The sequence below is a fragment of the Lithobates pipiens genome, unplaced genomic scaffold (genome assembly GCF_037356315.1).
Source record: "Lithobates pipiens isolate NorthernLeopardFrog02 unplaced genomic scaffold, aLitPip1_a1.2 Scaffold_10, whole genome shotgun sequence".
NCBI classification, from domain to species: domain Eukaryota; kingdom Metazoa; phylum Chordata; class Amphibia; order Anura; family Ranidae; genus Lithobates; species Lithobates pipiens.
The window spans coordinates 227,299,457-227,311,838 of record NW_027507686.1 but is presented as its reverse complement, the minus strand read 5'-3'; the positions used below and the strand labels follow the sequence as shown (position 1 = coordinate 227,311,838).

Below are 12,382 nucleotides of genomic sequence, written 5' to 3'. Positions count from 1 at the left end.
GGATTCACACCTATGGCAGTTTTAGTGCTTTTGCATTTTGCAGATTTGCACCACTGAATGGGTTTCATAGGAAACCATGTTAGATGGACTGTAGAGCAAATCTGCAAAATGCAAAAAGCACTAAAATCGCATAGGTGTGAATCCAGCCTTAGACAGATTTGTGAACAATATTTGAGAGAAATAGGCCTTTTGTGTTTTTGAATATGATTATTCAGTTCTTGTTTTAATATCAAACCAAGGACATTGGTTATCATTAGAACCCAAATTTTCTCCCACTGCAGCATCAGATAGTTTCTCCTCATTTGTCAGTACTAGGTCTACATGATCACCTCGGGTTTGAGTATTCAACTACCTGTTTTAGAGAAACCCTATTCATTGCCTCCATTACATCCCTACTCCTGCTTGTAATAGCAGTTTGAGAAATCTAGTTAATGCCAGGCATGTTAAAGTCCAAACAAATGGTGATGAAGAGATTGGGGTAGCTCATCAATCATTATCAGTTATCATTTTCAGTCTGTCCTGGGAGTCTATATACTACACCAATTCTAAAGGCCCAATGGGAATATCACATATAACTCAATATATAATATAACTCAATGGGAATATCACATATAACTCAATATATAATAACTCAATATATAATATAACTCAATGGGAATATCACATATCACACGTATGAACGTCCGTTTTATTTTTTGCATGCTAGTCTTATATAGAAAATCAAGAGGTTACTCTTACTAAAATTCTCATACGACAGAATGCAACTTTGGAAGTGCTGCTATGTATTGTATAGTAATGTATTCTTTAATTTCCGAGCATGGATAATATTGTTTTGATTTTTTTTTTTTTGGACAAAAACTGTACTGATTAAAACGAAAATCGTACGATCTGGTATCGCACCAGAAAACTTTTTGCATTTGTCCCTTTGTTTAATTTCAGGCAAACTGTCATAATTGGCTCTCGAAAGCTGTGTATTAATGATCAGATTATCATAAGATTTCGATTTTCAAATTGTATGTGCTAGGCTCAAGGGAAGATCCCTCTCTGGTTGGAAGGAAGACCCAGAGGGTTTCAAGGATTTCATTTGATTTTTGAATTAATGTTAGACCCCTTTCACACCACACCGCTGATAGCGTCGGCGGTAAAACGCCGCTATTTTTAGCGGCGTTTTACCGCCGGATTTGCGGTGCATTTCGGCCGCTAGCGGGCCGCTTTTACCCCCGCTAGCGGCCGCGAAAGGGTTAGAACCGCCGGCAATACGCCGCAATATCGACGTTTTGCCGGCGGCATTACAGCGCTGCCCCATTGATTTCAATGGGGAGCAGCGGTGGAGGAGCGGTTAACACACGGCTCCTTCACCGCTCCAAAGAAGCTGCTGGCAGGACTTTTTTCTGACGTCCTGCCAGCGCACCGCTGTAGTGTGAAAGCCCTCAGGGCTTTCGCACTGCACACAATGGTGCAGCTTCTTTAGGGCAGATTGCAGGCGCTATTTCTAACGCTATAGCGCCTGCAAAACGCCCTGGTGTGAAAGGGGTCTAAGTGTTATGCTATTTTTGACATACAGTGCCTTGAAAAAGTATTCATACCCATTGAAACTTTCCACATTTTGTCATGTTACAACCAAAAATGTAAATGTATTTTATTGGGATTTTATGTGATAGACCAACACAAAGTGGCACATAATTGTGAAGTGGAAGGAAAATATTTGAAAAGTCTGGCGTGCATTTGTATACAGCCCCCTTTACTCTGATACCCTTAACTAAAATCTAGTGGAACCAATTGCCTTCAGAAGTCACCTAATTAGTAAATAGAGTCAATTTAACATAAGTATAAATACAGCTGTTTTGTGAAGCCCTCAGAGGTTTGTTAGACCCCTTTCACACTGAGGCGTTTTTCAGGCACTTTTGGGCTAAAAATAGCACCTGTAAAGTGCCTGAAAAACAGCTCCCCTGTAGCCTCAGTGTGAAATCCCGAGTGCTATCACACTGAGGTGATGCGCTGGCAGGTCGTTAAAAAAACTCCTACAAGCAGCATCTTTGGAGTGGTGTATACACCACTCCTAAAGCACCCCTGCCCATTTTTGCGGGTCATTTTAACCCTTTTTTGGCTGCTAGCAAGGGTTAAAAGCGCCCCGCTAGCAGCCGAAAACCTCAGCAAAAAATTACGCAATTTTCTAGCACCGCTTTACCACCAATGCCCCAGTGTGAAAGCAGCCTTATGCCCCCCACACACACACACAATCAGAAATTCCGTCAGAAAAAACTTGGGCGGTTTTTCCTACGGAATTTCGCTCAAGCTTGCCTTGCATACACACGGTCACACAAAAGTTCTCTGAACTTTGAACCGTCAAGAACATGGTGACGTACAACACTACGACGAGCCGAGAAAATTAAGTTCAATGTTTCGAGCATGCGTCAAATTGTTTCTGAGCATGCGTGATTTTTTGCACGTCCGAATTGCATACAGACGAACGCATTTTGGGATAGGAACTTTTTCTGACCAAAAAAGAGAGAAGCTGCTCTCAATCTTTTGCTGCCTGGAATTCTGCCAGCAAAAGTCCGATGGAGCATACACACGGTCGAAATTTCTGACCAAAAGCTCACATCTGACTTTTGCTAGCAGAATTTCTGAACGTGTGAATGGGGCATTAGAAAACCTTAGTGAACAAACAGCATCATGAAGGCCAATGAACACACCAGACAGGTTAGGGATAAAGTTGTGGAGAAGTTTAAAGCAGGGTTGGGTTATAAAAAAAAAAAAAAAATATCCCAAGCTTTTAATATCTCATGGGAGCACTGTTCAATCCATCATCCAAAAATGGAAAGATTATGGCATAACTGCAAAAATATCCAAGACATGGCCCCTTCCTCTGCTCTCCATCCTGAAACATCCCCCAAAGCAGCCAGCAGGAGAGGAGGGAAGTCGTCAGCACTGTAAAGGGGGTTGGGGTAGAGAGAAACAGGGGGCGCCAGGAAGCAGGGGGAATCAGAACAGCACTGGGTGATATGGTGTGCCCAGGCACACCCTGTGGACACGCCTATGTATAACCAACAGTTTGAGCTCTGGTTAGAGTAGCAAGGAGTTACAAGCATATTTGGTTATTTGCTTATGGTCTGTGCTCTCCTAGGGAGATTTCCCTTCACTTTATGTCCTAGAAACACAACAGAAAATAAGAGGACATATTGCCAAAGTGAGAAGAATTTCTGTCTTCTCACTGAACATTTGTCCCCATTGGATAAATAATCCTCTAATCTTGCTATATTGACAACTTTTTGGAATACTCCTTACTTTCTGTCTCAGTGACAGTGGCCAACATGACAAACAGAGGGGTGAACCTCCCCAGCAGGGTGACACAGACAGCAATAAAAACTTGAGAGAGGGTCTAGCCCTTCTAATGCCCTGTACACACGGTCCGACCACAAAATCCCCCAGATTTTTTCCGAAACTGGTGTTGCATACACACGGTCGGACAAAGTTGTCGGAAAATCCGATCGTTCGGGAACGAGGTGACGTTCGTAATGTACGACAGGACTATGTAGAGGCTAGTAGCCAATAGCTTTGGTCTCGTAATTTAATCTGAGCATGCGTGGCATGCTCATGCGTGGCACTTTGTTCGTTGGAATTCTCTACAAACGATCGTAAAAAGTCCGATCGGATTTTTTTGTCGGAAAATTTTAAATCCTGCTCTCAAATTTTTTCCGCTGGAAAAAGTCAGATAGAGCCCACACATGATCGGATTTCGCGACAATATAATCTGATTGGACCTTTTCCGTCAGAATTTCCAACCGTGTGTACAGGGCATAAGGCTTAATGTATACGGGACGTTTTTACAACCTCTCCTGAACGATTTAATTTGACAGATAATAACCCACGTTTAAAACTTCCATTTAGCTGCGTTTGCGTTTATAATCATTTGAAAAAAATTTTTTTTTCAAAATAGCAAAAAATGAAAAACGTCTGTAAAAGAAACATGAGTTACTGCGTTTAGCAACGTTTGGTGCTTGAAATGCCTCTGAACTCATTTTTTTTCATTCCAAAAAAAGGACTCTAAAAGCAACTGGCTAAAAACGACATTAAACAAACCTGTGTACATGTACTGATAAGATAACATTGGATGAGTTCAGGGGCAGCTGAAAAAAGCATCCAACTACCTCTGAGTGTCCGTTTACCAGCAGCAGTGTACATGAGGCCCAACTCCTATTAAAACCTAAAATATAAAAGTTTTTGCTTTTTTTTTAAATACATTTTAATCAATGAGCCAGGTGTGTCTGTAAAAGCATGCATTTGCAGTAGTTATGGTCATTTTTGACCTTTTGAGGTGTCTTTAGGCATTTTACTTTAGGGACAGCCACAAGTATTTAATCCATTAATATTTTACACAATAGATTAGTACCTCCGAGCTAATCACAATCATTTACAGTGACAGATAAACATGATAAAGAGCCACCGCACCATGAAAAAAAAGGATTATGGAGTCGATAATATCATTTGTTTCTACATGTCCCAGGCGAAAAGGTTATACTTAGTGATATGCCTATCTTTTTTTTTTTTTTCCAATCATTAAAGCACTTTTACATGATCCATCAAACTCTAGTGTCACTTATTATCTGTATGTCATTAAAGTGGCCCTGATAGAAAGTAAAGTTTAAACAAGCATGTCTATGCAAAAGCAGTCACCATACGTTGGCAGTACATAACCTTCACTTGTTAAAGTACAACTAAAGGCAAAACTTTTTTTAGTTTTGTATAGAGTGGAAAGGGATTAGAACACCTATATTTATTTTTTATTGCTGTCTGGGTCTCATTAGAGTGTTCCATCCTCTCTATTTGTCACGTTTACCATTCTCATTGAGGCTTGGTTCACACTATGTGCGGCCGCGGCTCACAGCAGGGGGTCCTGTGCGTCCCTATTCACCATTTGAGGTCCAAATTATGTCCGATTTTATGCCTGAATTCGGACCTGAAACAGAGCCAAAGACGCACAGGCCCCTTCTGCTATGCGCTCCGTGGCCAACCCCAGGGAGACGTGTGAACCGGCTCCTTTGAGAGTCGGTCGCCCTCTCCTGCCATGCAAATTGATTTGCATAAGTGTGGACCCAGCCTCAAAGAGAAAGTAAAAAAAGTCCCAAATGTTAAGTTGTACTCAGAAAATTTATAGAATGGACATTTTCCAATGGGGACACCCAAGGAATTCCCTTAATTTACAGGGATTTCAACTCACTTCCTGTTTTGGCAATGGGACAGGAAGTGAAGGTAAATCTCCCCAATTGGACACAAAAAATAAACTGACAGGGGTTAAAACCCTCCCTTACTCTATCCAAAAAAAAAAAAAAAAAAAAAGTTTTGCCTTTAGTTCTAGTTTAAACATATGTTGCAGCATATCCCAGGAACCCTCAAACCTGGGGTGCACACAGCATAGAATTGCCAACTTTGCTAAAAGTTAGAACTCAGGCTCCTTGAATCCCGTAGTGATGTGCATCCACCCTTCAATCGGTTTTTGTGGGAGGAGGGTTGTCTTTATAGCAAAGTAGTTGTGTGTCGTGTACAGTCTGGGTTAGGGGACGCCAAGTGTTATCTGTACACAGAAATCTGACAAATATATCATATGTACTGCGACTTTATGTTTCCTGCCTTGCACAGTTGTGCTGGATTATAAAGTATTTTCCAATGACTGCCCTGTTCACATGTGCTTAAAATAGTAACTTTGATCGAACGCGCCTATTAATGCGTGTTGTTCAGCGTGTCTGAATCGCATTAAAGGCGTGTTGAAATAGATCCCCAAACACCCTATACACATATGATGTGTGTTAAAAACGTACCCCAGATGCCTATTTTTTTATTTTTTTCCGCGAACAAGGCCTAACGTGCTGCAAACGCAGCTCGTATGGAAGGTGTTCATCTTTTCCTAAGACACCAAAAATATTTAATACATTCTGTAAATATCTCAGATTTCAGGGTAATTTTTATGACATTCCATAACTAAGATTTAGTTTATCAGTTATTTTTTCTGCCACGAGCTTCATTCTACACTTTTCTAGTGCTTTTATCAGGGCAGACACATTTGCATTCTCTCTCTTCTTTTTCTTCCATTCCCGCAAACATTGTCTTATTTGTTCCCTCAGGTTATAAGGGTTAGCGTAGCTAATTTGCTCCATCGTGCTATCAGTAACCCCAAGAGTGCGCATCAGCATCTTCCAATCCTTCCCCACATTTTCACATATTATGTCAAAGGCCTGGCCAAGCTGGTCTGTGGAACAAGGAAACAGGAAAATTGTTAAAATGAAAATATGCTTACAAAAAATAATACAACCTATATAAATGCCTAACCAGGCACTTGGCACATGGAAGGTGTCCGTACAGAGCTAGAATTAAAGTACAGGCATCCCTTGCAACAGCGAGTATTCAAGTATTTATTTGCTGAGACTCTCCATCTGCCTGTTCAGTTTTTTGTCCTCCATTTAACAGCAGATTCTGGCAAACAAATATTGAATCAATGGGCTGCTGTCTATTTACACTATGATGCAGATGCTATTCTTTTTTGTATTACAACATTGATTAGATAGTAATAGTAAAGGTAAACTCTCTCCACGGACACAATAACATAGACATTCATTTCTTTTCAATATAGACAGGTAGACATCTACACTTAAAGTGATTGTAAAGTCTAGTTTCGAGGTAAAAATAATAAACATGTTATACTTACCTGCCCCGTGCATTGGCTTTGCACAGGGCAGCGCGAATCCTCCTCGTCTCGGGTCCCTCACTGGAGCTCCAGGCCCCTCCCTCCTGTTGAGTGCCCCCAGAGCAAGCAGCTTTCTATCGGGGCACCCGAGCCAAGTCACTGCTCCCGGTGTCATTTCAGACAGGGAGCTGCGGCCTGGCCCCGTCCCCTTTCTCTCCTCATTGGCTGATTAAAAGCATCTGTAGCCAATGATGCCACGCTGCTATCTCGGCCATTGTGGAGGGAAGTCCTGGGCAGCTGAGACCTTCCTACAACAAACTGTGTTTACGATGTTTCAGTTTATAAAGGAACAGGACACCACCTCTGTGTCCTGTCCATTCATCTTCAGTGCAGCTGAGGCTACAGAGAAAAGGACTGGGGAATCTGTGTCCTCAGTCCCCTTTCCTGTCTCAAAAGGGAGATGTCTGGGGTCTATTTATACCCTGATATCTCACCAAAGCCCCTCCAACAGGGCTGATAAAAACAATAGAAACAATTGTAATAAATATTTAAAAGGTTAAATTGTAAAAATAAAAAAACACTGACACCATCCAATCACCCCCCCAAAAAAATAAAAATAAAAAATTATATTATATTATATTATATATATATAAAGCTGCTGGGCCATCCAGGCCTAAAAACCTAAAAAAGGTACACCTCTAATATAGAGATTTTTTTTGTGAAATAATATTTGCCAACATAAGGACATATGGGGTTCTTTGACATGGGTGCATTTCGCTCAGAAGGGAGTCTTTGAACGGATCCCCTACTGACTTGGAGCAGAACAGGATGGATGTCACTTTTGTGACATATGTGCCTGTCCGCATTTTGACTGCAGATTGTAGCAGACCTGTATTGAATCAGTGGGATGATGGATGGAAATGGACATGTGTCTGTTTACATTAGGCTACATTCGATCCATGAAGCCACAGGTTTTCATTGTGCACCATTTCAACCTTCTAGCTGCCGGCCTTCTAACCATCAGGTTGGATGCTGGGAACGTGCCTCCACACGGTCGTCCATATCGCATAAGCAGCCACTTTTGATAGTCTTCCTCTCTTTGACTTCAGCAATATTGGGTGCTGAACTCTTCCCGGGTTGATAGGCCACCCCTCAGCAATTACTCCCATGTTTAGTGTGATATCAAAAAATCATAGGACGGGCATATTGGAGACATATTTCCGCTCCATTTTCTTGTTGTTTTTAATACTTTAAGTGGAACGTTATGCATATGACAGTCTCAGTAAACATACACATGATTGATTCTCTTACTTAACCTTGATGGAGATTTTAAAAACTCCGAAACACGTTGGGTGAATTATAAGACAACATTATCAATCACTGTGGTGACTGTTTCAACTCATATGCTTGATTGTTAAACATTCCGCTACTTTTATCTTGTATCTTTGGCATATGTACACTATTAATAAAACATTTATACTTTTCTACTTATATTAGTGCCTTAAAAGTCCAGTTAGGGGTTATCTCTTCTTTCTGTCTAGCTATTTGGATGTGGCACGTTCAGAGACATTTACCGATAACTAAAATTTTCTAACAACCAGTGATGTTATCAGTTGATATGGAGTCGCCTGCACAGCATCCTTGTATCCCCCTACTTGTGTGGATATTGCTGCATTATGTAAAACTATTAGAATCATTTTTACATTTTAGAATGGGGTGCCTCAAGACTGTCCATAATATTGTTTTTTTCAGCGATTCCCTACACCATAAGAACGATCATAGCGGCTGTTCCGCCGCCTGATCATTGTTACGGGCAGCAAGAGGGGATGTCTCCCCCACCCACTGCCCTCCGGTGATTCTACCGAAGTACCGTTTCCATCGGTGAGTCGGAGACAGGATCCGCCGGCCCCGAATGTTTACTATAGAGATTCTCTATGATCATTCGGAGGCATTCAAACAAACGTTGCTGCCTTGGCTGAGAAGCCGAGAGGTTTTTTTTTTTTTATTCCCAGCTTCCCAACCTAGAGGTGAAATGTGGGGTCTTGTTGACCCCATATCTCACTGTAAAGAGGACCGATCATGCCATATTCCTATTACATTCCTATTTTTTTTTTTAAAGGTGTCAAACTAAAAAAAAAAAAAAGGAAAATGAACAGTAAATTATATATATATATATATATATATATATATATATATATATATATATATATATATATATATATATATACACATATACATACACACACACGCACAAAATTTAAATGTGCCCCTGTACCCGTGTACTCGCACGCAAGTCCCGCCCACACATGAAAACAGTGTTCAAACCACACATATGAGGTATCGCGGCAAACGTAAGAGTGAGAGCAATAATTCTAGACTTTCTCTGTAACTCAAAACATGTAACCAGTAAAAAAAATTAAAGCGTCGCCTATGGGGATTTTTAAGTACCGAAATTTGGCGCCATTCCACGAGCGTGTACAATTTTGAAGTCTGACATGTTAGTTAACTATTTACTCGGCATAACTTCATCTTTCACATTATGCAAAAATATTGGGCTAACTTTACTGTTTTCTTTTTAAAGCATAAAACAGTTTTTTTACCCAAAAAACAATGCATTCGAAAAATACCATGCGAGCTAAAAAGTTGCCACAACCACTATTGTATTCTCTAGGGTCTCTGCTAAAAAAAACATATATAATGTTTGGGGGTTCTATGTAATTTTCTAGCAAAAAAAAATAAAAAATATATGATTTTTACATGAAGGAGAGAAATTTCAGAATTGACCTGGGTGGCAAGTGGTTAAAGGGGTTGTAAAGGGAATTTATTATTATTTTTTTAAAAATAACAAACATGTAACTTGGGCGGCACAGTGGTGTAGTGGTTAGCACTTTCACCTAGCAGTAAGAAGGGTCGCTGGTTCGAATCCCAACCACGACACTACCTGTCTGGAGTTTTGCATGTTCTCCCTGTGCCTGTGTGGGTTTCCACTGGGTACTCCGGTTTCTTCCCACACTCCAAAGACATGCTGTTAGGTTAATTGAAGTCTGTCTAAATTGTCCCTAGTATGTATGAATGTGACCTAGATTGTAAGCTCCTTGACGGTAGGGACTGATGTGAATGTACAATGTATAGGTAAAGCGCTGCGTAAATTGACGGCGCTATATAAGTACCTAAAATAAATAAAAATAAATACTTACCTTCACTGTGCAGCTCGTTTTGCACAGAGTGGCCCTGAACCTGCTCTTCTGGGATCCCTCGGCGGCTGTCTCGGCTTCCCCCCACAAGTACTTCCCACGTTCATGCGAGCTCCCTCGCATGGTAAGAAGTACCCGTGATACAGCCGGTGGCTATAGCTGCTCACTGTATCACTCGGCCCCGCCCCCTGACGCACTGCATCATTGGATGTGATTGACAGCAGCGCAAGCCAATGGCTGCGCTGCTTTCAATCCATCCACTCTAGCCAATGGCTGCGCTGCTTTCAATCCATCCACTCTAGCCAATAAATGGCCAGGCTGAGCAACAAAGAGGATGTCGGAGGCGAGGGTGGGACTTTTGAGGGGTCAGGTAAAAAAAACGGGGGGGTGGGTGGCATTGTCTAATGTTGTTTCACCTTAACGCATAGAATGCATTAAGGTGAAAAAATGTTTACTAGGGATGAGCTCAGGCGTGTTCGCATGGAACACGTGCAGAGCCCGCCAGGAAGTCGGTGCAGCGCCGCGCTAATCACAGGTAGTGAGACATTGCCCGATCTCTGCAGTCTTGCATCGGGGCAAAGTCTCACTGCCTGCGATTAGCGCAGTGCTGCACCGACTTCCTGGCGGGCTCTGCACATGGCGCATGCGAACACGCCAGAGCTCATCCCTAATGTTTACCTTTACAACCCCTTTAGACTCGATGTGCATGAGGCCTACAATAAAATAACACTCTGATGCAGTTTGGGAAAATCCAACAGCATCATCAAATCCAGTTTGCTCATCTCCACCAACAACATTTTTACCTTCATCTGGATCTTCATCTACAGAAGCTTCCTCTCTGGACATCGGTGGCCCCTGGAATCCTTTCACTTCTTTTGCGAGATCGTGTCTCTGTGTATGCTGTAAAAGCACGATCAGGAAATTCAGGTCATCTTTGGAGATCTCCGTCAGCTCCATGAGTTTCATGAATAGATCTGTTGGACTTGTAATGGTTTCCATTTTCTTTCTAGGTATCTTATCCTGGCAAAGAAACTTCATGTCATTTAGATCGGCATCACTCAGTTTTCCTGCTATTCTTAGCAGCATAACATTGAAGTCCTCCATTTCTGGGTGTTGTTTATCTGTCAATACACGACTTTTCTGGTTGATGAAGACTGGCCTGTATGGCCTTGATCTGGAAAAGAAATTGAAATAAATTGTCTTTTTATCTCACTTTCATTTTACTCATCTAGTCCCCCCCCATACTTTTGCTTTTCACCCACAATGTGACATTTTACGAAAACAACGTAGCTAATTTTTCTTAAGCAAAAAAACAAAAACGTATAAAGGTGAGATTAGAACAACAAACCTTTTAATCCCTTGCTCGGGTGATCTGTGTAGTGTTCTCCGGGAAGTTGTACACTTACTACACACAACCAGGAAGTTAGTAAGAAATGTGAACTGAGCATGTCAACTCCCAACCCTTCCCTCCCACCCTCTGTGTCAAAACTTCTTTAGCTTGTAAAAGCCAACGCTGAAAAGTCATCATTCAGGATCTAGTAAACCAGAATCACTTGTATTGTACAATAGGGAATATTCATTAGAGATCTGTAGAGAATTTATTGTAGAGTTAGTACAGTTTACATAAAATAAGAGGTAGACATAGTCATAGTATTGTCACAACTTGCTTTCACTTTCAGTTACTTTTTGTCCTGGATGATGGCCACCGGAAACTCAGTTTTAATGCTACATTTTACTGCACAAACATTAGCCTGTCCAAATATGTCATTACACCTGCATTCACAACTAGCAGAGTGCATTTCTGGTGATTTTTTATTTTTTTTGTGGTTTTCTTTTAAGCATTTCACAAGCTTTTTGCAAGTGTTTTTCATTTATATTAGGGCTCGGCAAGGGGAGAAGAGAGCAACAAATGCATGAAAATAAATGTGTCGCATGTTTACAGGGGCTCCAATTAAAGTTTGTGAGGCCACATTATGCAAAAAAAACAAAAAACAACTCATGTACTTTCAGTGCACACATATTCGATGCGGGAACCAGCGTGATTCCAATGCCGGTTTCCGCATCGCATACAACTCGCAGACAGTTCACACTGCCCTATGAGAACCGATGCGGGGTCAATACAAAATTAATGACACCATCAGATCGGTTTGCAGATCGCAGTGCGAACCTTGAATTCAGACAGGAATTGGATCGCATGTGTGTAAACACCCATACCATCCGATTCTGGCATGGATAAAAAAAAGAGCCCTGAACGATTTTGGTCCGAATGCATTGCAAATTCAGCCATACAATTTGTATGGCTGAATTCGCATCACACAGACAGTGCAGTGCAAATCACATGCAATGTCTGTGATCGCAGAAGTGTGAACAGGCTTGATTACAAAGAAAGGGGCTGTGCACAGGGCCGGCGCTACCACTAGGCGAAGTAAGCAGCCGCCTAGGGCGCACTACCACCTAGGGCGCAACTACGGCCTCTGCCCAGTGTGAGCTCCTCTTCTGCTCTCTC

General features: G+C 41.6%; 1 protein-coding gene across 1 annotated transcript; it reads right to left on the bottom strand.

Annotated features, from left to right (window-relative positions):
- Positions 1-4,798: 4,798 nt before the first annotated feature.
- FADD (Fas associated via death domain) lies at positions 4,799-11,332 on the bottom strand. Its single transcript, XM_077462317.1, has 3 exons — positions 11,225-11,332; positions 10,680-11,050; positions 4,799-6,247 (listed from the first exon to the last, which is right to left on the bottom strand). The coding sequence occupies exons 2-3, from the start codon at positions 10,978-10,980 to the stop codon at positions 5,964-5,966; spliced, it is 585 nt and encodes a 194-aa protein (XP_077318443.1). The 5' UTR covers positions 10,981-11,050; positions 11,225-11,332; the 3' UTR covers positions 4,799-5,963.
- Between the last annotated feature and the right edge of the window lie 1,050 nt (positions 11,333-12,382).

Bases quoted from the DNA above. Each gene is read 5' to 3' on its own strand.
- FADD (XM_077462317.1), bottom strand. From the start codon at position 10,980: ATGGAGGACTTCAATGTTATGCTGCTAAGAATAGCAGGAAAACTGAGT. The intron at 6,248-10,679 runs GTAAAAATGTTG...CTTGTTCCACAG, and splicing joins AGATGAAGATCCAGATGAAG to ACCAGCTTGGCCAGGCCTTT.